The following is a 23460-nucleotide window of genomic DNA, read 5'->3' as shown; positions in this document are numbered from 1 at the left end:
TGCGATGAACATAGGGGTTCATGTATCTTTTTGAATGAAAGTTTTGTCCCAGTATATGCTCAAGAGTGGGATTGCTGGATCATATGGTATTTTTTTAATTTAAAGTTAACTTAAATGACTAGCTTATTTTTTACCATCCATGTCAGTGTCAAAACACTTAGTTTGCTCATAAAATGTAAAATATCTTGCTCATTATGTTAAAAGTCTTTTTTTCATCTTTTTTCTTAAAGTAGATATAAAAATGTTTTCATTTTTAAGTATGCACTAATGGCATAAATTATATTGACAGCATTGTGCAACCATCACCGCTATCTATTTCCAAAATGTTTTCATCACTCCAAACAGTAACTCAGAACCCATTAAGCAATAACTCCCCCTTGGTAACCTCTAATTTACTTTCTGTCTCTGTGAATTTGCCTCTACTAGATATTTCATTTAAGTTGAGTCATAAATTATTTGTCCTTTTGTGTCTGGCTTATTTCACTTGACATAGTATTTTTAGGGTCCACTCATGTGTTTCATTTCTTTTTATAGCAGAATATGCATTGCGTGGATATATCACATTTTTGTTTACCCATTCATCTATCAGACACTTGGATTGTTTCCACTGTTGGGTTTGCTATTGTGAGTAATGCTACTACATGCAGATGTCTGAGCTCACTTTTCATTCTTTTGGGTATATACCTAGGTGTGAAATTGCTAACTTAGATGGTAATTCTTGTTTAGAATTTCATGTTTTTGAAGAATCACCAATCTGCTAGGAAACCCTTTTGACTAAGGCAGGACTTGTAGTATTTTCTGAACAGTATTTATGTGTAGGTGGAATTGAGTCATCAAGCAGAGCAGTGGGAGCTCACTCTTAGTAAGGGTGGTAGGACTTGTGTGCTGAGCCCCTTCACAGTGAGGCAGAGGTCAGAAGGTCATTGGTTGACTCACTTCATTCTTCTGTCCTGCTCGGTGGAGTGAAACAGGTTCTGTGTTTCACTGATTTGTATAAATATCTGAAGGAATTTATATCTAGCTGTTTGAGAAAAGGGAGAGAAAGAAACAGCATTATTCCCTTTGTGTGTGCATTTGTTTTTTGTTTCTTCATTGTTTTTGGCTTATTTTATAACCATTATCACATAGTTTTGTTGATATTCCTTTAAATTTCCCAAGTAGTTGCTCTAATTAGGAAAATCCCCAATTGATTGTAATTGCAAGAATATTTCTAGACTCTTGTTTGCTTTAAAAAAAAAAAAGCTAATAGCAAAAAGCCAAAAAAAAAATAAAAAATAAAAAAAGCTGATGGGGGGTTTTGATGGTGATTTTGGTACAGTTTTTAATGTATAAATCTAAAATTCTGATTCCTGAGTTACTGCTAAGCAGGTAACCTTGAATAAGAGTATATGGGGTGGAATCTTGTTATACCCATCTTTGGAAAATACAGTCCGCCATTTATCTGTGGACTTTTGATTAATTTTAATCCTTTGCTTGTATGAACACGTTTTGTATAAACACCTTTTTAGCGGTATTTTTCATGACTTAGGTAAGTTTATATAGAGAATAAATTCCTAATAAAAGGATTGCTAATTCAAAGGGTATATTCCTTTAAAATATTAAGGAATGGAGTTCTCTTGTGGCACTGTGGGTTAAGGATCCAGCGTTGTCACTGCTGTGTCATGGGTCGCTGCTCTGGCATGGGTTCTATCCTTGGCTCAGGAACTTACACATTCCTTGAGTGTGGCCAAAAAAACCCAATATTAATAGATGTCAAATACCCTCCTAAGTGGCTGCACTGTTTTATACTGTTTCCTCACTGTCATCCTAACAGAGGGTTATGAAACCTATTGGTCTTTTGTCAGTCATGTTAATGAAAAGTACACTTCCTTTTTTCTAAGGAGTTGCTCATCTTTTCATCTTTTAAGAGCTCTGTTTTAAGCCTTTTGTTTGGTCTACATTGTAAAAGACCTATGTTTTGTCTTGTCTTTTTTTTTTTTTTTTTTGCCCTCTGCCTTTATGTGTATTTGTCTGTCTTTGTATGTATACATCTGTATTTATATCTACTTGTATATATCTTCACTTATACCTGTCCTCATATCTATATCTGAGATGCTATGTATTGCCAGAACATGTGCCTATCCACAAAATACAAATATAAAAATGCATGCCAAAAATTCAAAGGTTTTGGCATATTGCATTATGCTAGATTTTTTGACACTTTCTTTCATCATTGCTAATCTTAATTCAAATGATCATAGCATTTTATTAAATTAATTAAACGGAATGTAAATTTTGTCTTATTGAGTGTGATAGCATACTGAAATGTTGCTGTATTGTACTTCTCAACAGAAACTATATTATAAAAATATCCCCAAGCAATTTATGCCTGTAACTCAGATGATTAGTAAGCTAGATGCAATGTATATTTTTCATTAATATGTATAATCATTAGGTTACACATTTATTGAACCTTCTTTCTGTCTTCAGCTGCATGCAAATGTGGCAGTAACTAATAAAAGCTTTCGTTGATAGTTTTGTGTAGGGCTATCAGTACAGTTGGGGCTTTATAAAAGTGTAACACTGGGCAGTGGTAAGTTCAAATACTCTTGAGACTTTCAATGTTTTATTTGTCTTTCTTTTTAAGGATGCACCTGTGGCATATGGAAGTCCCTAGGCCAGGGGTCGAATCAGAGCTCCAGCTGTGGCATACAACACAGCCATCGAAATAATGGATCTGAGCTGCATCAGAGATCTAGCCTCAACTTGCAGTAACACTGGATGCATTAAGCATCCACTGAGTGAGGCCAGGGATTGAACCTGTGTCCTCACAGAGACAATGTTGGGTCCTTAACCTGCTGAGCCGTGATGGGAACTCCTTGATATTTTGTTGTATAGAATTTATATTGAGAATCTTTAGGGAAAGTTGATGTCTGCAAAACTTTCTTTATTTCATGTTGAATTTAAGAAAACAGTTTTGAGCAACAGTCTTACATTGTCTGAAAATTACATGAAAATTCTGCTCTTTGTTTAAGGTTTTGGTTACTTTTCCAAGCTCATAATTTCAATTGTTTTATCCTCTTGCCCTAAGAAAAGAGCCTTACATTTCATGTTACATTAAATGTAAAAGTTTGGAATAGTTCGTATGTTAAATTCAGTTAATAGTAAGAAAAATATATTTAACATTCATATTTAAAGAAGTGATATTGAAAGTCTGGTTTTCAACTTGAATGTTGCTTGCTTTTTGTACAGTTATTATCAAGGTTCTGAATCTACAGGTGTTTGACTTCCAGCTTAAGCTATTTATTTCAGAACAGAGGACTGTTTTTTTAATCTCGTAAGAGTCTTCTAGAGTGAGTAGTTCCTCATGAGGCTCAATTTTTAAAACTACAGTTAAAGCAAAGAAGGAAGGCATTCATTTTCATGTTGAAAATGCTTCTAGAGGGAACATTTCCTCATTTGGTCCATATATTAAATGCAGGTGAAAGAAACCAAAAAAGGGAAGCTTGTTTTTTTTCCAGCTATAAGGTAACTAAAGAAATGACTCAAGGCACTTTCTTATACAAATAACTTATTTTTATTATTTTTCCTTATAGCTCAAAGATACATTCTGATAAGCTGAATACTTTCTGTAATATAATTGATTATTTTGATTTAGTTTGTGAATGATCTGCATTAAGTGCTTTTTATCATCATCATTATTATTATAACTTCATAGTCTAATGTAGTGAGAACACTTTTGGCTCTAACAGAAACAGAATTCTGTTCTTGGATCTGGCTTTGTATGTAACACCAAGTACGTCATTTTCCTTCCATATGTACCTCATTTACTGCAATGTTTCTATTTCATTTTAGACTTTCATATGGTGGGTAGTATCTGTAGCCTGGAAGAACAGTTAGCAAGTACACTAATTGCACTTTTGTGGTATGGCCTATTCTCCAGGCTTACTATTTATTGATTTAATTGATGCCTTCTGCTTAATCAGATGTTTTACCCACATGGAACTATTTGATAAGCCTGGCATAAAATGCAAGATCTGTGAAATGTAAACAGTGTTCATAGTATAAGGACCTATAATCAAGCCAGACCTCTAGTCATTTGAAAATAGAGCAATTGCCTGAGAGATAGTTTTCTATTTGATCTTTTTTTTTGCTGTGGACATTTAAAAATACCATCTCTATTGTGGTATCCACATGCTAATATTTATTATGATAGTTCATCTGTTTTTTTCCCGTTTTACTGACCTTCCCTTTCCCCAGCCCGCTGCCATGTTGCCTCTCTCTCTTTTTTTTTTAGCTTACTTGTTCACTTTTATTATTTTTTTTTGTATAATGATTTTTATTTTTTCAATTATAGGCGGTTTACAGTGTTCTGTCAGTTTTCTACTGTACAGCATGGTGACCCAGTTACACATATATATATATACATTCTTTTTTCTCACCTCATCTTCTAGTTCCTTCTTTTCGTTGCTGAATATCTTTCTTCTTACTTTTTCTGATTTTCTTAATTCTGACTTTCTTTTTTTAGACTAATCTAAGTCAGACCCTACCGAGTGTTCTGCTGAAGCAGCTGGAAATAATCTCTTAGCTTTTACATTCTTTGGGCACCACAGTTTGGGAAATATGGATTGTATGCCTTTGTAGGCATGTTCTGTTCAGGATATTCCTGAGGTCTTGCAGCCAGTCCTTTTCTGTTCCATTTGTGACAGATAATAGTTCTTTGAGAGAAAATACGAGTTTTAGTATATGTTTTCCTCAAAACCCAGAAAGCAGTGTATTGCTAACAATTTTGAAACAATTTTAAACAGCTGCTAGAGTAGAATCATCTGTGGGGGAAAAGGAAGTAAAATTTAATATAAATTAATGATGCCATCAAGAACACGTCTTCATTGCCAATAATTTTCAGAAAAGACATTGAATTAGCCAGTGACTTAGAGAAAAATGTTGAGCTTTATAACCTGAGAACATAAGGTAAAGTATTGTTTTATTCAATACAAAGAATCAGAATTAATATATCCTTTTTACCTTTTATTGTTTTCCAAGAGTACTTGCCTCCGTTTTACATTCCATTGCGAAGTAGAACTTTTACACAGGTCTGAAATTACTATTTCTCAAGCAGTTCCACAGCAGAAATTATTAACATTTTTAAAGTGCCAAAAATAGCAAGTTGAAATGTCCATGTATATTAATTAGTAACTGGGTTTTTGTTTTCTTCACCATTGCAGCCATTAAGTTCACATGTTAAGTTTAAAGTGCTATTGCGTGTGTGTGTTTAGTTATTACTAATCATGTAAATTCAGAGGACTGAGAATTTGTTACTGACTTTCTGGTATCCTTCAATATATTTGTAAATAACAATGCAGTGTTGAAAACCCAAGACTGAAAATCACTTAGGAAAAAGATGTAGTAGTATAAGATCTTGAAATTAGATAAACTACTTCAGTATTATATATAATTTATATCACATGTTTTCATGTTGGGGTGATGTTTTGTTTTTTTTTTTCCTTGCCATTTTAGTTGTGTATGCAGTTGTCTCCTTACTGGGACATAAAGGAAATAGTTAAGATAAGCATTAAATATTTCTGTTTTAAGCATAACTTTTTTCTTTTCCTCATTTATGGTCTTGTGTTAATATGTGTTTATGCCATTATTCAAAAATTTCTCCTTACATGTGAAGTTACACACAAATCTACTGTATACCTCATGAATCTATTTCTTTTGTTGTAGTTAATCAGGCAGCAAAGGAAGACACCATGGTTCTGAAGATTGGCTCTGTTGCTATGGCTCCCCAGGCTGACAATCCCCTTGGCAGATCGGTCCTCAGGAAAGATATTTACCAGTAAGTTTATTTTCTTATGTTCAGTCTTGCAACAATTTCATACTGCAAAGAAGTACACTGATCAATAAAACTTGCTTAGTGCAGCCTGTAGAAATACTTTTCATTCGGGATCTTTTGATATTTAAAACCAGGTTTTTCTGATTTTCTTCAGTTGTGGGTTTTTAAATTCATTCAGACAAATCAAGTATTTCTGTGAAGTGTTGATGAATAACAGAATGTAAGTACCAAGTCACCATAAAACTGAAGAAGCGCAGTTTGGAAAATTTTAGCAGACTTTATATTTGACCAAATCTCTAGTCACATGAGCACATGAGGTCCTCTCTAGAACTACCGCATCCTAGTATTGTCGTATTGTATCAAATTGAAGCATTTTCTTAATTTAACCATAAGCCATTATTTGAAATGTAGGACTGTGGATGTCATATGGATCAAAGCTGTAAAGAAAAGCAAACTTCTAAAGAGAAATTTCACAGTAAACACTTTCTGTGAAAATGCCGTGCTCTGGATTTTGTCACTGAGTATTTGCAAACCACACCAAGTGTATATGGACAACTAAACTGGTGAACATGTGTAATCAACATGATAAAAATAATATATCATTCTTACTGAAGTTGGCACTGCTGCCAGACATAAAAGTACAGTTGCAAATAATACCAAGTGAGAAAGGTCACAGAAATACACTTGAACAAGTGTCATTTTTCCTGCTGGTCTGTTTTTCAATGTTGTAGTCTTTCACGCTTATAAAAAATAAATTTATACTGTTCTCCAATAAATGTTACTGTTAGGAAAAATTCTGATTTTTGTAATGCATTTACCACCTAGAGGGTGACAGCTATTTTTACTTCCAGTGGACCTAGGGATTTTGTTTTCTCAATTTTTCCTGTTATTTGAGTTGATTTTTTTTTTTTTGCCGTTGAATTATTTATATATCTTGCTCTCTTTCTTGTTTTTTTTTTTGTTTGTTTGTTTTTAGTAGCCTATAGTATTCACCCCTTAAATGAGTTTTTATTTTGCTAACTTATATAAAATTTAAGAATGTCAGAACTGAAGGACCCTTAGGAATCATATAATCCAACTTCCTTATTAGGAAACTGAAGAGTCGAAAGAATGGCTCTTGTCTCAGTCAAGTAATGACAGAGCCAAGATCACAGATCATATTTTGACTTCCTCAGTATCCAGAGAAAGGTTTCAGTAGAAGAATCCTTTCTGGTTGAAAACAATTTAATTTTCTAACATTTGGAAATTCTTTCAGGTATATTTATCTTTTCTCTTTCCACTTCAGAAGTGGTCCTCAAAGTGTTTCCTACTTTACTTTTGGTGGAAGAAATATGTTTCATATTAAAGGACCCTATCACCACCAATAAAGTGACCTCTGAGATACTTCCTCCTCTGCTCCTCCTTCCCTTCCTGGCTCTTGAGCCGTCATTTGTGGAGATGTGGCTCTCCAGCTCTCCTCTTCCTGCCTCATTGCTTCCTCCCCTTTGTCCTTCTTGAACTTTTCCCCCTCTCAATCCCTCTTGTTATTTACTTGCCTGTTTTTTTCAGACATAATTTTTCCTTCCCTTTTGTATCTTCCTTCATTCTTTACCTTTTCACTTTTCATAGTTTTTCTTTTCTTTCTATGTTCTTTCCCTATATCTCATTTTCTTCTCCACTTCACTACTTTAATAGTTTGACTTCTTTTATGTAGTATAGACATATAATGCCAAAAAGTAAAATTAAGTTTAAAAATGTACACTATCTCTTTAGATCTTCAGTGCCTCATATCCTGCCTCACACAAAATACATAAAAATATGTGCACAAAAGGTCCATGAGAGCTATTTTATGTTTATGCATAAATGCCCTTTCTTTCTCTAATTGATAAACCTGAGGCACACAGAATTTTTATGTGTTTTTCCAAACACATAAAAGTATTTATATATTTAACTATATACTTTATGTTTTCAGACCATTTCAGAATCTATTTCTTATGAGTTATCTTCAGTTTTTGTTTTGTTTTATTTTTTATTATTTTTTTGCTTTTTAGGGCCCACTTGCGGCATATGGAGGTTCCCAGGCTAAGGGTCAAATCGGATTTGTAGCTGCTGGCCACAGCCATAGCCACAGCCACAGCAACACAGGATCCAAGCCACATCTGGGACCTCACCGCAGCTCACGGCAATGCCAGATCCTTAACCCACTGAGTGAGGCCAGGGATCGAACTGTGTCCTCATGGATGCTTGTCAGATTGGTTAACTGCTGAGCCACAATGGGGACCTCCCCTCTTCGGTTATTTTTAAATTCATATTTCTGTCTTTTAGTGCCTCCCCCTGATTATGTGATTTAGTCATTTCATTCTCCTGCTCCCTTTCCACATGTTTACTGCCTCCTTTGTTTAATACGCCTTTTGTTTTTCTTCTATCTTGGTTTTTCTAACTTCCTCTACCCAATAAATGGCATCTATAAAAAACCCACAGCCAGTGTAGTTTATGGTCAAAAACTGAATGCTTTCCCCTTAAACTCAGGAACAAGACAAGATAACTCCTCTCACCACTTCTGTTTAGCATTGTACTGGAAGCCCTAGCCATGGCAGTTAGGCAAGAAAATGATGTAAAAGGCACTACATTGTAAGGAAGAAATAAAACTCTATCTTTTAGCAGATAGCATGATCTTTATGTAGAAAATCCCAAGGAATCCTCTGAAACACTGGGCAAATAAACTAGTTTGGCAAGGTTGCAATGTAAAATGAAGACCAAGGTATAATTGACCCTTGAGCAGCACAGGGTGGAACTGCATGGGTCCACCTATATGTGGATTTTTTTTCTGTAGTAAATACAGTACTACACAAGCTGGTTGGTTGAATCCATGGATACAGAGCATGGATATGGAGGATGGGACCTTGAGTAGCTATGGATTTCGGTATCCCTGGTGGGTCCTGGAACCAATTCCCCACAGATCCTGAGGAACGACTGTATAAATATCACTTCGTAATAACAATAAGCAGTGAACAAGTTAAAAGTGAAATTAAGGAGTTCCCGTTATGGCTCAGCAGTAATTAACCTGACTATCATCCATGAGGACACAGGTTCAATCCCTGGCCTCGCTCAGTGGGTTAAGGGTCTGGCGTTGCCATGAGTTGTGGTGTAGGTTGCATACGTGGCTGAGATCCTATGTTGCTGTTGCTGTGGCTGTGGCATAGGTGGGCAGTTGCAGCTCCTATTTGACCCCTAGCCTGGGAATTTCCATGTGTTATGGGTACAGCCCTAAAAAAAGAAAAAAAAAAAGGTGAATTTAAAAAAATTAATTTATAATAGCTTCAAAAAGAATTAAATACCTACAAATAAATTTATGAAAAGTACACAATTTACACTCTCAAAACTACAAAACATTGAAAAAAATTAAAGTAAATCTGAATACATGGAATTATATCCATGTACGTGGATCAGAAAACTTAGTATTGTTAGATGTCAGTACTCTTCAAAATGGTCTGCAGATTCAGTATAGTCAACATCAAAATCCCAGCTAGCTTCTTTGAAGAAATTGACAAAATTTCTAAAATTTGGTTTTTTTGTGGGCTTTTTTTTTTTTTTGAGTGTTCTTTTTTTTTTTTTTTTTTTTTAAAGTATAGTTGATTTACAATGTTTTGTCAAGTTTTGTTGTACAACGAAGTGACCCCAATCACACACATTTCTCTGGGCTATACAGTAGGATCCCATTACCTCTCCATTCCAAATATAACAGTTTTGCATCCAAATTTGTATGAAAATTATTAATAGGGAATTTCAGGGGACCCAGAAGAGCCAAAATAATCTCTGAAAAGAACAAAGTTGGAGGACTCGAACTTTCAGATTTCAAAATTATGACAAAATAACAGTCATCAAACTAGTAGAGTACTGGTATAAGGCAGCCATACAGATCAGTGAATAGTATTGAGAGTCCAGAAATAAACTATCATATTTACTACCATTTGGTTTTTGATAAAGGGGCCAAGGCAATTTAGTGATAAAGAATAGGTTTATTAACAGATGGTTCTCAGACATCTGAATGTCAAAATGTAGTTGAACCATTTCCTGACACTATATTCAAAAGTTAAGTCAAATGGATCAGAGACCTAAAATTCTGAAACTTATAAAAGGATGCATAGGAGTAAATCTTTGTGACTTTGGATTAGATAATGGTTTCCTTAAAATGACACCAAAAGGATAAGGGACAAAAGAAAAAATAGATAAAGTGGACTTTATCAAAATATAAACTTTTGTGCTGCAAAGGATTTTATCAAGAAAGTGACAATCCATAGAATGGGAGAAAATATTTACAGATCACATATCTGATAAGAAACTTGTATCCAGAATACATAAAGAACTTTTACGATTCAAAAATAGGACAGCCCAGTTAAAAACCAGGCAAAAGATGTGAATATGTATCCAAAGAAGGTATAAACATGGGTAATAAGCACAATGTAAAGATGTTCAACCCCATTAGTAATGAGGGAAATCCAAGTCAAAATGACCCTCATCAGAATGGATATAATCAAAAAGGCAACAGATGGGGAGAAGTTGGAACCCTCCTACTTTCCTAGTGGGATACTAAAATAGTACAGCTACTGTGGAAAACTCTTTAGCAATTCCTCATAAGGTCAAACATGGAGTTAACATGTGATGTAGGCATTTTACTCCTCAAGAGAATTGAAACATATATCTCCACAAACCTGCATACCAGTGTTCCTAGCAGGACTCCTCATGATAGGCAAAATGATGGAACTATCCAAAGGTTCATCACCTGATCAATGGCTAAACATAAGGTGTTATGCTCAGTAAATAGTATATTATGCTGCCATAGCAAGAGATGAAATATATGCTATAACATAGTCAACCTTGGAAACATGCCACTTGAAAGAAGCCAAGCATAAAGAGCCACATATTTCATTATAGATTCCATCTATATGAAATTTCCAGAATAGACAAATACATAGAGATAGAAATGTAGGAAGTCACAGTTCGAAAGAGAAAATGGGAGTTTGATATTGATCGCCCAAAGAGTTATAATAAGGATTATTTCTATTATTTGCGTCAGCCGAACATGCGATATGAAATTCTTTTGATTATTGATTTCTTCATCAAATGAAAAACCCTCAGAGGATTTGAGCAGAGAAGTGACATTATCTGCTTAACTTTCTATATAAGCTGATAACTCAGACCAGCAAGTGAAGAATAGACTACAGGCAGGGAAGGGCAAGGGTATTTGACTTCCTGCAATAATCTTGTCGGGAGATGATGGTGGTTTGGTCCAGGGTTGGCCTAGGAGGTGGTGAGACTAGTCAGATTTTGGAGATATTTTAGAGGTAGAACCAAGAGAATTTGCACATGAACAGCACATGGGGTTTGAGACAAAGGAGGAAAAGATAATCACTTGTATGACGTGTAAACAGCTAGAAGGACGAAATTAATCAAGGAAAGGACAACTGTGGGAAGATTTAGTTTGGAAGGTTAGGCAGGTGGGTATCAGGCATTTATTTTTTAAAATGTCCACTATCTCAGGAGGTTCTGAGCTCCCTGTTGCCAAATAGCAAAGGCTGACCAACAATTTACAGGGGTTTTTCAAAAGTACATTTTTAGCAAATGTTAATAACTTTATACTAAAAATTCAAACATGAAAGGTTCTACCACAGAATATGAGTAATCTCCACTCCCGTGCTTTCCCACCCACTCCCTGACAAGATCACTCAGTAGAATCTCTTTTAAACTTTATAATTTTCATACACTTTCAGTTGATAATGGTTATTACTTTTCAAATCTTTGACACAGAAAATATAAAGTATAAAATTTCTACTACGGGTACACCTTGTATGAATTCGTACTTTATTTTTCTTCTAAAAAGCATCGAAGCCAATGGAAAACAACAGAGCATGTGTAACATGTCATTTTTTCAGTGTTCGTGTCCAGCTATGTGTAGTCATGAGTTCCTTTCTTAGCTATGGTCTCTTTACCAGCCTTCTCCTTGCCTACTGATCTGCCTATCTTACAGCTGCTAATTTCAAGATAAGATGATCTCCTAGGTTCTTTTTATCCCATTCTGAGATTTTCCTATTCTATGATCTGTTCGACCATTTCTCTGACTTACACTGAAGTTCTAAAGCACATACAGTCTGGCCTAATACTAAGATTTTTCCTTTATCGTACACAACCTCTTTTACTAAGAGACAATTCAGATTCTTGTCTCAAGGTAAAAGAGAAGCAGAGAAACAGTTAAGGATCAAGGGTTATAAAGGCAGACTTTTAAAAAGTTACCTATGCCCACAGTGTTCCTTCATAGACTGATGTACAGAAATTAAAATAAGGATTATAAAAAGTATAATTAAAATATTTAAATGTGTTTATAACTTAAACCCTTTAAGAATTTAATAACTTTGCTTACTCTTTTCTTATATAAATGGTTTATATATTTCACTTTCTAAGACTTTTCTAAAAATCTCATTGACTGTAATCCAGAATACTATCCTATAAGTAGTTCGAATTGATTTTCATTGTTTTAAATAATTTTTCAAAAAATAGCTCTCCATATCTAGACTAGCTCTGTATCAGTTATTAGAACAGTAGGGATCTTTGAGACATCTATGCCTGCCTTTCCATTACATGTACGCATACGTTAATTCATTATTTTAATTTACTTATTTGTTAAATATACATCAATTATTTTAATTATTCAGAGATATTTATTGAGTGCCTACACTGTATTTGACAGCAGTGCTTAGATATATATATATGTGTGTGTGTGTATATATATATATATATATATATATATATATGTATGTATATTTGAGTAGAATTATGGTACCTCCCTTCATGGAACTCAAAACCTGGAACCACATCATTTGAGTCACTGAAGTTACATTGTGAAGTTCTGTTAGATTTGATACCATTATTCATACTTTGTCTATAATGCCTCCCCAAAATGCATAGATTGATGAAATAAGCAAAATCAGAAGTTATGAATTACACCCTAAACTTTTTTGTGTGTGGTCCCATTTTTATTTTTATTTATTTATTTATTTTTTTATTTTATTTATTTTTTTTTATTGGAGGTTCCCAGGCGAGGGGTTGAATCGGAGCTGCAGCCACCAGCCTACACCAGAGCCACAGCAACGCGGGATCCAAGCTGCGTCTGCGACCTACACCACAGCTCACAGCAACACTGGATCCTGAACCCACTAAGCAAGGCCAGGGATCGAACCCACAACCTCATGGTTCCCAGTCGGATTCGTTAACCCCTGCGCCACGACGGGAACTCCCCCATTTTTATTTTAAATGTCCTTATAGTATTCTGTCCTTTATTTTCTGAAAATTATTATAAAAATATAGAGTGATTTCAGAAGTTCCATCAGGTTTTTGCAGTTTTCACAGGAAGGAATAGAGAAAAGTATTCAATTCTGTTATATTTTGTTTTCTTTTTAAAAGTAAGGGAATAGAAACATTATTTATTAGTGAGTCTATATAAGTAAAATATGTCACTTTTTCAATCGGTTTTAATTATATGTTTTTAAAATTTTCTATATTCCAAGTTTAAAATATTTACAACTTAGTTTATCATTACAATTATCTTATTATGAAATTAAACTATGTTAAAATAAGATTTAAAATAATTTATAAATTGGTAGAATGATACCTTTTTATATCAAATATACTTTTAATACATTAATCTGTATTAGTAAGATTTTTAAAGTAAGAGTGTATAGTGCTTGCTTGTTTGTTTGCTTATTTATTTTTTGGCCAGCCTGTGGCATGCGGAGTTCCTAGGCCAGGGATCAGATCCGAGCTGCAGTTGTAACCTAAGCCACAGCTGTGGCAATGCCGGATCCCTAACCCACTGTGCTGGGCCAGAGATTGAACCTACATCCCATTTCTCTCGAGACACTGCCAATCCCTTGTGCCACAATGGCAACTCTTACAGTGTTTATTTAAAAAAAAAAAAAAAAAAAAAAAAAACCTGAGTAATACCGAAGTGTATGTGCATATGAAATAGAATTCCAAGGATTCCTCTGAGTACTATTTCCTTTCTCTATAGCCATTGTTGATATTTAGGTTGACAAATTCGAACCGTGTGTGTGTGTGTGTGTGTCTGTGTGTGTGTGTGTGTGTGTGTGTTTCTGTCTGTCTGTCTGTCTCAGTCTTAAAAAATGGGATTTTGTACTCTACATGTTGTTCTGCAATTTGCATTTGTTTTACACTCAGTAATATATTGTGGGCAGCTTCAGTATCATCATATTCAGAAATACTTGCCTGTTTTTGATCTGTTTAGATGGCATAGACCGAAAGATTCTTTAAAGACTACTTTTTTGTCACCAGCAACAAAATATTCTCCATTACACTGTAATATATGGCTTGACTAGCCGATAGGGACCTGCTCTATGGCACTAGGAATTCTACCCAGTATTCTGTGATGGTCTGTATGGGAAAAGAATTTGAAAAATAAGGGATGTGTATATATGTATAACTGAATCACTTTGTTGTGCAGCAGAAATGATCACAACATTGTAAATCAACCATACTTCAATAAAACTTTTAAAAATGGGGCGGAAAAAAAAAAAAAAAAAGCTCCAGGAAAGCTTAATTTTGTACAGCATGTTGTGACCAAAATTCCCCAAGCTTCAAAACATTATTATACCTGAGAAAATGTGAAAGGAAAACAGTTGATTCCTTCAGTGAAATAGCTACTAGGGTGGTCCTTAAAAAAATAGATCAGTACCAATAGGAAACTGAAATTATTATAGCTCAAGTGTTCTCTTGCCATTTGAATTGCAAAGGCCAAGTGATTCACAATTCAATACTACTGTGGATTGAAAAGTTGTAGGCGTTTTTTGGCTTTGACATACCACACTGAAACATTATTTGATGATAGCAACTCTGTTTAACATCTGTCATAGTGCTCAATTTTTAACATGACAGAATCCTTGTCTTTTAACCCAACATTCATCATCCTCTGTGATCTGACCTCAACCTAGACTTCACATCTTACCACTAATTGCTTTCTTACATAAGACTCTTGTTCAAGTTAAATATTTTATTTACCCCGATAATGCTTACTGTGTTCTTTCCTGTGGCCCTTGTTTTTGTATGAATTTTCAACTTTCTTAAAAAATAGCTTTCTTCCCGCTCTGCCTTTCAAAGAACTTTTGTTACAACAACTTTACATTGGTGAGGTAATGGATTATTTAAAAATCTTTTTCACTGGTGTTCATCATTGTTAGTTAAAAAAATTTTTTAAGACTCGTGTGTCTTAGAATGTGTCATTTAAATTCTGCTCTCTTTTGGAAACATTTCTTTATCACTTGACTTAGAAGTAATATCCCTGTTCCTTGTCCTTCTATATTAGTGTCTGACCTACCTTTCTATAATTGTGATATAGTAATAGCTGCAGCAGAAATAGTAGGGGTAGCAACATTAATTGTTAACATCTATTGAGTATTTTCTTTGTATCAAGGACTCTCCGTGATGCTTTCAGTGCAATACTTATAAATCACATTAATCTTAAGAATCAGGTGTGATGATCTGTATTTTAAAGATGAAAAACTGAGTCTGTAGATGTTAAATACTTTCTCTTGTGTCACACATAAAATAAGGGACAGAACCCCTTCCCATTGGCCATGCTCTTTACCACTACATCTCGCTGCCTATAACTGAATTTAGAACAGACTGGCCTGAATTTCAGTAATACATAGTTAGCCATTATGTGATAGTAAGTTTGAAACTTAATTTTTTTGAAGTTTCACATTCATAGTCCATTAAATTTTATTACTATTTAAGTGTTATATATGTATTTTTTTCTAACAGCATTCTTAACAGTGAGTAAATTGAAAAAACTGTTAGGTACCAATTTGAGTGCATTTTGAGTGCATTTTCTTTAGGTTCCAGAAAATATTCCACTCTGGGATGGACTTGATATTATAGATATTAGAGCTGTAATTTATAACCCAAGTGTTGGAGGTCTTTGGTCCTTGAGGGTACTTGAAAATTAAAAGCATTTTCATTAGATTGTGCTTAATTCTACACTTGATCTGCAGAAAATAGCTCCCCATTAGCATACCTAGCTAAGGATTTTGTTCATCATCCAGCTTTTTCTCACATCTGTTATAAGCTGTGAAGTGAGTCTTGACCAGATAGAAATGTTAACATATGTTTGCTGATTAATAAACTCTGTATTTTTGTGATTTCTATTTCATCAGAGATGTATTAAATCATTATAAAACATTTTTAAATCTTTCTCTTTTTGCCTTGATAGGCTTGAGTTATTACTCTAGTTTTATCTCAGAGTTATGAAAGAAAAAAGATAATTTAAAACTTTTTCTTTGTTATAATTCTCTCTTCTTCCTGCAGTATTCTTACATATGATCATTTTTCTCTAAATTGCATCAAAGAAAATACTTTATTATTTGAAAACAACTCCATACTATTTGTCCACATGCATTTTTTTCATATATCAAAATTATATTAAAGTTAAATAAATGTTATCAATGTTTCTACTAACTTGGGCTTTTTCTTTCTAATCCTGTGCAGTTGAGAAATATTGTGTTTAAGCTACCTATCTGAAGACAGGGCTCATAGAATTAGATATATAACTTTGGAAGCTATTTAAGATTACACATTGTCTCCCTATATCATTGCTCTGTCACATTGTCTAAAAATTCAGTCTTTTAATACCTAAACTAAAAGCCTTGAAAGATAAACTCATGATTTTAACAATAAAATTTAGTACATTTTTCCAAAATATTTTATTTGTTAAAGGAATTTTAAAATGTTGAAAACAGAACTTTTTGCTTTTGTAATATTTTTAATTAAAGAGTTTCTTAACTTTCATCTTTTACTTGAGGGAACTATATCCTTCTTGTAATTGAACGTTTGTGAACTTCTGCATACAGCTTTTGGTTCATGCCATAAATATTTGTGGGTCTTCTGATGTCCCTTATGGGATTTTATCTGTGACTAATTTATCCCATAGCTCCTTAAAAACTTTGTCAGTTGTTGGATTTTTCAGCCATTTCTTTTTTGTAGACATTCGCTAACCCTTTTTAGTGCATTCAGTACTTAATAGATTTGAACCTAGTGTAGGGTTTCAGCTTTTCTCCATAGAGAATTTTATTCTCTTAAAAATTGTCCGCAAGCATTATATGACAAATCCATGGTAATTTTGGTAAACTTTAAAGACATCATTTATAGGTAAAACCTCTGACAGGTGTACTCTGTCTGTAGCAGTTGAATTCATGGAATTTTACCTTTAAAGAAATATAAAAGTTGGGGGAGCTGATTTGTTTTCCCTCTTAGAGGACTTGTAGTAGCAGAGTTCTTCTAGCATTATATCCAAAATGTTTGTTTCCTATCTATTTATTGCTCTTTGATGGCAGCTTTTGCAATGGTGGTTGCTCTCCTTCTCTCACTGTGAGCCTGATGTGACATCACCAACAGAGAAAGAGTGGAAAAAACATGCTTTGTTCTTATATGTTGATGAGAAAATTTAATTTTTATTATAAAAATTAATTTAATGAGTAATATTTCAGAAGCATAAATGATCAACACAAAAAATACACATCCTAAATAAAGCTTTATTGGAAGCTTGTTACACTAAGCAGAATGTTGGGGGTTTTTGTGTTTTTCTTTTTCTCTTTCTCTTTTTAGGGCCACACCCACGGCATATGGATGTTCCCAGGCAAGGGGTCGAATTGGAGCTGCAGCTGCTGGCCTACAACACAGCCACAGCAACACCAGGTCTGAACCGCATCTGCAACCTACACCAGAGCAAACGGCAATGTCAGATCTTTAACCCACTGAGCGAGGTCAGGATTTAACCCACATCCTCATGGACACTAGTCAGACTCATTACTGCTGAGCCCCAATGTGAACTGCCTCAAATTGAGTAGTTTTAAGAGAACTGCTTAAAAGAGTAGTTTTAAAGTAGATAATAAGAGTTTTATTATCATTTAATAAAAGGATAAAAGTGTTGACTGGGAAGCAGAATATTTTTTAAACTACTGTATAATGTTTTTTAATTTTTTTATCGACTTAGATGTATAATCCATATACTAAGATTTTTTAAATCGTAGTTTACTAAAAATCAAGAATCAAGTACCTTGTTAAAGGTTACTTAACGCACTCCAAGATATAGACATTTGCAGGAAATAGAACTGTTTCATACTTGAAAGCATTGACAATATGCTTCTATAATTTTTAACCTTCTAACGGTTGTCCTGACTTCTCAAAGGGATAATGTTCCCAATAGGAACTAACATTTAGTGACCAGTGAAATTCATAGTTGAGATTAACTTAATTTTTTAAAATATTAATGTGTATACTGTAACAATTTATACAGACTCAAACAGTTAATAGTTCAAGCATATGACTGACAGAAATTAACAGATGAGATTAACATCATTAATAGTTGTGCAGAAGTGCTTTGAAGAAATCATCTGTATTTCAAAAAGGAAAATTACTCTTTTCTGGAAAGAATAATAATAGCCTTTCTTTCTGGAATAATAGCCTTTCTTTATTCTTGATGAATGTGCAGCTCAAGATACGGCATTGCTCCTCTGTGTGTGTGTACTCTTAAAACCTAGCTTATCATCTACTTTAACACCGAGCGGCAGTTCCCAGACACATAGTAAAGATTAAATTCTACATTTCTCCACAAAACTATGCCCTCTCCCTCCCAACCATTAATTTCTTCCTAATTTTCTCTCTATATAAAGGTTCTCAAAATAACCATTGTATTGGTTTTTGGCAAGGTATTTTTCATATCTAGTGACGTTATGTCCCTAATCCTATAATATATAGTGTTGGTTTCAAATAACTCCCATTTAACGAATCAGAGAGATTGGGATAGTAGGTATTTGGAATAACTTGCCTAAAAGCTTTGTTTGAATACTATTGGCAGACTTTTAGTCCCTGTTGTGTTCTTCAGCTGATCTAGTGTGAAGGCTTTGGATTTATATTTGGCCTTCACCAAAGTAACTGTGTCTTTTGTGGCTTCCTCTAGCAGGATGTAGGTTTCTATGAATATGTTTCTGTTTGCTGCCAAATCTACCTCAATAACAGTGTTAAAAATTATTGTAAGTTCTACTGTCATTAATCTTGGAATGTTATGTTAAATGAATTTAACTCTCCTTATTGATATTTTTGATGCTTTCTTCAGAAATTCATATTGGAAAAAAAGCTACAGAATAATAGAATTTGTTTGGATTCACATTATTGCAATTTTTTATCATGAACTTGGGAAATCTAACAAACTTATTTCAAATACATCCTGGTTAAAGTAGACTAGATATGTAATATGTATTAAATAAACGTTATTGGAGTATAGCTGACTTAGAAAGTTGTGCTTCAGGTGTACAGCAAAGTTAATCAGTTATACATATATCTATTCCTTTTCAGATCCTTTTCCCATATAGGTTATTACATGGTATTCAGTAGGTTACTCTCTGCTATAGAGTAGGTCCTTGTTATCTATTTTATATATAATAGTGTGTATATGTCAATCCCAACCCTCTAATTTATCGTTCCAGCCTGACGTTTACCGTTGGTAACCATAAATGTAGTATATGATAATGTGCGTTCCTGATCGTGTGTCTTCACTGAAGCACTAACATCATCATGTGGAATTATTATCTTGACATTTCTAGGATTAATGATACTTAAGAGAAAGCATAGTGTCCCTTTCAGATACATCTTTACATTTTCTGGAATTCGTGATGACTATTCACCAGAACTGCTGTCATACATGACAGCTTTTTAACAAACAGTGAAACATTGTGCTGCTAAATGTCCGAAGCAAAGGAAGAATTACATTTTTTCTCATTAATGGCAGAAATAGAATATTGGAACTAAAGTATAGCCTACATGTTTATTCTTGTAGTTATTCATATAATGTACCCTATTCAACATCCTAAAAGGATTAAACAAAAGAGATAGATGATTGTGTAATTGTTTGATTGATTGATTAAAAAAAATGGCCAGCTTCGAGTTTTAAGAATATTGTAAATATGAGCTGCAGTGTTGGCTTGGTAATTGCAATTTGAGAAAGACCCATTTTACTCTTTGTTGACTAGTGCCTGCTTTCAGTCAAGCCCTTCTTATCCCCTCCGCAAATACAGAAGCTGTATAGAAATCAAGGTAGGAAGGAAGCATATTTGCATTTATTTGATATGTAGAATTAATAATAAATTACCTCTACACATTGCGTAGGAGCACTTGCTACCCCAAAACCCTTGTGGTTTTTACATGAGATCAAGGAAGTTTCTATTTTCTAAAATGCCAATTTAAACGGTAGCTGTTAAAACACATACTTATCTTTATTTCTTATTTTATTCTGTGTCCGCTAGGTCACTGCCCTAAAATAAACTACTATTTTACCTGTTTTATATAATAGAAATACCTATTGTCTCTTTGGAGACAGTGCCTCCTCTGTGCTGAAGAAAAGGTATTGCCTCAATACTTTTCTTGCCCATCATTCCCAGCATTGAGCTGTGAGCCAAACTAGATATCTGAAAATCATTCCACATTGACAGAGGTAGTGAAAAATTCAAATATGATTGAAAAAATAGATAAAAAAATAAATTTGCACGAAGCTTATTTTTTTTCCAGTTTGCACTTTTTTTACATCTTATATTTATTTTTTATTGAGTTATAACTTTGATTCAGGAAAGTGCATGAATCGTTCCTATACAGCTCGATGGGACTACACAGTTCAATGAACTTTCGCATATGTATGTAGCCATGTTACAGCTACCCAACATCCCAGAAACTTTCCTCATTCTCATCCCATCCAGTGCCCTGCACTCCACAGAGAACCACTCTTCTTACCTCTGTAGCCCTGAGCTAGTTTTGATATAATTAAATTTTAAAATGAATCATTTTAAGTTGCGAAAATTTTTTTCTCAATTTATTATCTATATGTCTATTTGACAGAGTCAAGTCAATGTCAAATCATACAATTCAAAATATAAAATGATTTTGATTGGAATTTAAAAAGCAATATTTAACTTCAGTTGGTCACACATTCATGTCAAGTTGTATATTTATCCACTATATTTCCTATGTAAATTGCTAATGCAGGAAAAATAAAAGCTCTGTGTATGAATATTAAATTTTAATTAATATCTCTATTCATTAGACAAATTCCTGTGATATGCTCTTATAACTTTAGTTGTAATGTGAGCTTTTGAACCAATTTCTATGAATTTTATTTGCTGCAACATTTACTTAGTGCAAATTGTCCTATACATAAGTCCATGGCATTTGTGCATTATAGAGTATATTGCTTCTCAAAAGGAAATAATGCTTTGTATTCCAGGACTCTATTGTCCTGTAGCTGAATTGACTGTCGTCCATGTATGGGTTTGATAAACTGACACAACAGTGAAAAGAATCCCTGTCCCATGTCAGCTTATCAAACACACTATGGACAGCATGCCTTTGGTGTTTAATACATTCCCAATCATTTAAGTTGTGATTAGAAGTCACGAAGCTCAGGTTCAGTGAAACACAACCTCAGTATTCCCAGGTGATTTTAAATAACACCTGATAAAACTGAGGTATAGTACCACTAAACTTTAAGAATTATCCAAAAACGACAGAAAAATAACATGCATAGTTACAGAATTATGTCATTAATTCAGTTTAGTGATAGAATGGATGTTAATGAAAAACACAGTAATTACTTCATGTTCTTTAATTCTGTTAAATAGTATCAAATTATGCTATAAGTGTATTCATGCTATAGAATAAAATACTAAAATCAAGCACTTTATTTTTTTAATCCAAGTTCATATCACAACAGATATCCTCCAGGGAAGTGATCCTCCAGTCTGAATCTCTCACTCTTTTTTTCCAACTTCATATAATTATTTTATTTAAACATGTTCATCCTCAGAAATTTAGCAGCCTTCATTTTGAATAGTGTGCTAGAATCACTTGTACATTTTCCAGGTTAAATTTAAGCATATTAAAGATATGCTTTTAAATAAAATTTATTCTCAATGCCATAAGTATATTCTAGTGGATGTCTAACTTACAAGGTGAGATAGGTCAAAACTTATATAATATTTAACTTTATTAGGAGATATATCAAATAAAACAGTTAAATCTGTAACATTTAAGGGTCACTTTGTCTGATACTATATCATATAAAATGTGAAAACATATTTTTCCAGGTTTATTTTCTATACTTTTAAACCCTTCAAAGAAGAAATTACATTATGCAGTTACAGTACCTCATCAGTGGAGCTCCATTTCTGTGCTGCAAGTAGAAATGGAGGGTTGAGCAGAAGTTGCTCTTCTCTTTGCAGAAAATTGCAGTATCCAAGAGCTTTTTTAACAAGGGACTACTTTTAAATGTGTCTGGTCACCTCAAAGGATATATAGAGCATTTCCTGCCAGTAGGATTAGAGGAAGGAAGCACCAGGCCAAAATGTTTGATGTGTGATGTACTGTAATTCTTTTCATGTGTTTGGTGGCTTTTATATGTTGATCAATGTTCTGCTACCAATTGTGACCCTGGTGTGGTCCAGGTCATTAAAGTTCGACCTTCCTTAGTGTATAAGATCATTAACTATACCTAGCAGCGTTATTGTAATTAAGGATGCTGTTTTCTTTTAAATAACCACCTCTCATTTTCATTAAAATATTTATTTTTCATAATTGGATAGTCCTCCTAGAGACTGGTTTTCATGGAAGAGATGATTCAGTGTTACAGACTGCCAACACTAATGTTGCTGCAGCTAGATACTCTTTAGGGTTCCTTGCTTTACCTTTTATACCTGGTGTTTAAATCAGCATTTTCCTCCAGTAGTTTCCTACAAGCATCTAAATTTCAAGATGGAAACTAGTTTTAAAAATTTTTTTTCATTCTTTTTTTTTTTCTGGTTTTGTTGAGCTACAATTGACATGTAGCAGTGTGTCAGTTTAATGTGTACAGCATAATGATTTGATTTATATACATCATAAAATAAGTATACAGTAAGTTTAGTGAACATCTATCATTTCATACAGATGCAAAACAAGAGAAAAAAAAATTTTTTACTTGTAATGAGAACTCAGAATTACTCAAACAACTTTCACATATACAGCAGTGTTAATTATACAAACCACGTTGTACATTACATCTGGTTTTATAGTGTAGTTTTCCGGCTGTGTGAGTCTTATAGACAATAAGTATTGACAGAGTAGCTGTCAGCAATATTATATACCTTTAATGAAACAAAGTTGATAATTACCAATATTCTTTACTCTTCTAAGATCACATGTTCAAAAGCAGTTGAATGCTAATCATCTGTAGGTTTTGGCTCTTTTTTAAACGTAAGTGAGCAACAAGGACTATTTCCTGTAATGGCAAAGATTTGATAACAATCTAATGCTCAGCTGTATAGAATTAGTTAATATAATAATGATGTATCCATGCAGTGAAATTCTAAGCAACAATCACAAAGGATGGTATCGGTGCCTCTTGAAAAACCTAAAGTGTAGGTTGGTTATTAAGTGAACAAAGATGCCTTAAAAACTGTATGTAATGGAAAATAGCCCTCATCCAAACTGTCAAATGAGTTACCTGTGATCATCAGTATATGAAAAATTGTTTCTCTTGTTATTTATGGATATTTTCTATATTTTTTAGACTAATTTAA

General features: G+C 33.7%; 1 protein-coding gene across 33 annotated transcripts in view; it reads left to right on the top strand.

Moving 5' to 3' along the window:
* The window catches only part of VPS13B (vacuolar protein sorting 13 homolog B), a 729842-nt gene that overhangs the window by 386860 nt on the left and 319522 nt on the right, over positions 1 to 23460 (top strand). For all 33 annotated transcript variants that reach the window (XM_085021978.1, XM_085021986.1, XM_085021974.1 and 30 more), the window contains one exon: positions 5707 to 5818. In XM_085021978.1, the coding sequence (XP_084878104.1) occupies positions 5707 to 5818 (112 nt within the window). The remainder of the gene's footprint in view (positions 1 to 5706; positions 5819 to 23460) is intronic.

This window comes from Sus scrofa, chromosome 4 (genome assembly GCF_054392235.1).
Source record: "Sus scrofa isolate SSC_HxYL_T2T_F1_AM1 chromosome 4, Sscrofa_HxYL_maternal_Yorkshire_Landrace_v2.0, whole genome shotgun sequence".
Classification (NCBI taxonomy): domain Eukaryota; kingdom Metazoa; phylum Chordata; class Mammalia; order Artiodactyla; family Suidae; genus Sus; species Sus scrofa.
This window is presented reverse-complemented; position numbering and strand designations above follow the sequence as displayed.